The following is a 3,493-nucleotide window of genomic DNA, read 5'->3' on the forward strand; positions in this document are numbered from 1 at the left end:
TTTTTTTTTTTTTTTAAAGACTGAGCCCTAAGGCTTAACAAGATCATTCATACCCTTTGTTGGAGGAGTTTGGACTTTATGGTTACTATTAGGAAGTCTGTAGTGACAGAATGAAAATTTTATCTGAGGTCCCTTCTTGCTGGCACTGTCAATGGATAGATAAGAGGGCTGGAGAGCAAAGACCCATATTTAAAGCCTCTGTCTTTGGACAAACCAGATGTAGTAGCTACTTCCCCGTCCTCTCCCAACCCCTGTAACTGGAATTTGAGAGCAGTCTTCTCACTGAGAGCCCGTTTTTATCCAGGTACCATGGAGAGAAACTACAGCCATTTAGGCAACTGAAGAGGCCCCGTAGAAATGGCCTGGGGCTCATCTCCACCATCTATGATGAGCCTCTACCCCAGGACCAGATGGAGTCACTGCTCCGCCGCCAGCCACCCACCAGCATCAAGTTTCGGACAGACATGGCCTTTGTGAGGGGTTCCAGTTGTGCTTCAGACAGCCCCTCATTGCCTGATTGACCAGGTTGGGGGCTTCATTGGTCAGAATCACTCATAGCTACATAAGAACCCTCTGCCCCGGCCTCATCTGCCACTGAAGCAGAAAGGAGTCTGGGAGCAGCAGTCTTCGTGGCTGGTTCAGGGTGCTTTGCTCTGAGCCTGCCTGCCTGCCGGTTCTCTACCTCGGGCATTTTTACAAAAAGCCCCCTCCAGTCCCCTCCCCTTGGATATTAGGGGTAACGACCGATTGTCTTTGGTCTCTAACCCTAGTCTCTGGGCTTGCCCTTTGCCGCCTGCAGAACCTTGAAAAGCTGGATTGAGTGAGGCTATCAGCACAGCATTCCTTGGGGACTCTGAAGGTGTCCCGACGAAGGCCAGAAAGAGGGAGAAAGGGACCTGGACGAGGAGAGGATTTGTGGTGCTTGGAAGAGCCGGCCTTGGGCGGGCCCTTCACCGCCTCTACCCTCACTAGGTGGGACTGCAGCAGAGCGTCCGCGGGAAGTGGCTTGGGTGTGCGACGTCACGGAAAAATAAAGACGTTTACTACTGGAGCTCCCTTTCTTTTCTAATTCGAGTCTGAAGGAAGGTCAGGGAAATTCCGAGAGAGATTTTCCCGCAAAGACCCCACATTCGACCCATTCCCGGCAATAAAAACGCGGCTGCGCCGCCCGCCCCTCGGCGTCGAGCTACGTCCCCGCCGTGAGGGCGGGACTTCCTCTCTTTGGCCCGCCGCTTCCGACGCTGTCCGGAAGTCGAGTTAGTCTAGTTAATACTGGCCGGTTAACTCTGCTTGGGCGGCTCTGTCCCTGCTGTTCTGCCTGAGGCGAGTGACGCTGGCCGCCAACGAGGTATACGTCCTGGGTCCCTAGCCCTCAGTCTCATCTCCGGTGCGGCTGCTCGCCTCGTTTTCCCTGTGAGTTGACCTGCTCCGGGCGGTGGGCGGCCCATGGCGGGGGCCGCTCCGACCACGGCCTTCGGGCAGGCGGTGATCGGCCCGCCGGGCTCAGGGAAGACCACGTACTGCCTGGGCATGAGTGAGTTCCTGCGCGCGCTGGGCCGGCGCGTGGCCGTGGTGAACCTGGACCCGGCCAACGAGGGGCTGCCGTACGAGTGTGCCGTGGACGTGGGCGAGCTGGTGGGGCTGGGCGACGTGATGGACGCGCTGCGCCTGGGGCCCAACGGCGGCCTGCTCTACTGCATGGAGTACCTGGAAGCCAACCTGGACTGGCTGCGTGCCAAGCTCGACCCCCTCCGCGGCCACTACTTCCTCTTCGACTGCCCGGGACAAGTGGAGCTCTGCACGCATCACGGCGCCCTGCGCAGCATCTTCTCCCAAATGGCGCAGTGGGACCTCAGGGTGAGTCTCAGGGCGGGGAGGACCATTTTGCGGATGGAGTAACTGAGACAGGGAGGACAGACGCCACACCCCCATGTCACACAGGGACGTAGGGGCTGAGTTGCTTTGGAGTAAAACAGGCTTGAGTTCAAAATCTGGCTCTGCTACTGACTCGCTGTGTGGTGTTGGTAAGTCAGTTCGTCACTCTGAACCTCAGTTTACTCACGTGTAAAATGGGCATTAGTAGCCAACTTGGCGATTTCGGAAGTATGGAAGGGGTTAATGTAGAAAGTGGCATGGAGATTGTTGTAAATTGGTGGGCAAAAGTAAATGAAAGAGTGGAGACAGATGCCATGGGATTTAAACCCCTTGCCCACTGGGAGGCTCAGTGCAAGACATCTTGTAAGAAAAAAAAAAAAAAAAGCCTCCTATTTCCTGGGAGAAGGAAACAAGGGTAGTTATTGGAAAGAAACAGAGGCAGAAGGAGACTAATGGGGAAAGCTTTCCCTCTGTCCTCAAGCCCTCATTATCATGAGGGAATGCTGATTCCTGTTTCTCCAGGCCACTCTGACCCTGTCTCTTCCCTCCCAGCTGACTGCCGTCCACCTGGTGGATTCTCACTACTGCACAGACCCTGCCAAGTTCATTTCAGTACTGTGTACCTCCCTGGCCACCATGCTGCACGTGGAGCTGCCCCACATCAACCTCCTTTCCAAGATGGATCTCATTGAGCATTATGGGAAGCTGGGTAAGAGCTTCTGTTCCAGGGGAAGAGCAGGGCAGCAGCTGGGCTAGAATGAAGCAGACATCTCAGCTGAAGGTAGCTGCCTCTGGTGCCTTGTGTGGTCTGCTGACAGTAACCACAGGCAAGTTCTGACTCCTGTCAGTTTATTTTGTGCCACTCTGTGCTAGATACCGTTGTGTAGATTTTGGAGACGAGAGAGCTACAGATGGTGTTAGGTATTACAAAGGAATTAAAGTGATATGACAGTGAATATTTGGGAGTGAGGTAAGTGAGCTTTGGAATAAAACAGGCATGAGTTTGAATTCTGGCTCTGCCACTGAATCACCGTGTGATCTGGGTAAGTCAGTTCATCTCTCTGGACCTCAGTTTCTCACTTCTGCTCTGAGGCAGTGGCATCTGAGCTGAGACGTGAATGGTGAGAAGGAGCCAGCCAAGGGAGGACTGTTCTGTGCAGAGGCACCAGTAGGGATAAAGGCCTTGTCTTAGTCAGTTTGTGCTGCCATCACAAAAATACCATAGACCAGATGGCTTAGCCAATAAATATTTATTTCTCACAGTTCTGGAGGCTGGTAAGTCCAAGATCAAGATACAAGCAGATCTGGTATGTGGTGAGAGCCTGCTTCCTGGCTCCTAGACAGCCTCCTTCTGTCCTCACAGAAGGAGGCTATATTCTCACATGGCAGAAAGACAGAGAAGGGGTGGGAGGCCAGGGACAAAATAGGGAAGATTGAAGTGGGCTGGTATGAGGGGAGTTGACTAGAGTCCCAGTGGCCAGTTTTCTTTTCTTGACAAATTAGTACTCTCGACCGGGCGTGGTGGCTCACGTCTGTAATCCCAGCACTTTGGGAGGCTGAGGTGGGCAGATCACCTGAGGTCAGGAGTTCGAGACCAGCTTGACCAACATGGAGAAAC

At 53.8% G+C, this 3,493-nt stretch overlaps 2 protein-coding genes across 2 annotated transcripts in view; both read left to right on the top strand.

The window, feature by feature from the left end:
• Positions 1-1,051, top strand: part of GPATCH3 (G patch domain containing 3) — an 11,502-nt gene extending 10,451 nt beyond the window's left edge. Inside the window, exon 7 of the mRNA XM_011955579.1 lies at positions 305-1,051. Within this exon, the coding sequence (XP_011810969.1) occupies positions 305-521 (217 nt within the window). The 3' untranslated portion in view covers positions 522-1,051. The remainder of the gene's footprint in view (positions 1-304) is intronic.
• The window catches only part of GPN2 (GPN-loop GTPase 2), an 11,264-nt gene continuing 8,821 nt past the window's right edge, over positions 1,051-3,493 (top strand). The window contains exons 1-2 of the mRNA XM_011955578.1: positions 1,051-1,857; positions 2,428-2,584. Coding sequence (XP_011810968.1) covers positions 1,447-1,857; positions 2,428-2,584 — 568 coding nt within the window. The 5' untranslated portion in view covers positions 1,051-1,446. The remainder of the gene's footprint in view (positions 1,858-2,427; positions 2,585-3,493) is intronic.

The sequence above is a fragment of the Colobus angolensis genome, unplaced genomic scaffold (genome assembly GCF_000951035.1).
Source record: "Colobus angolensis palliatus isolate OR3802 unplaced genomic scaffold, Cang.pa_1.0 Scaffold4, whole genome shotgun sequence".
Classification (NCBI taxonomy): Eukaryota; Metazoa; Chordata; class Mammalia; order Primates; family Cercopithecidae; genus Colobus; species Colobus angolensis.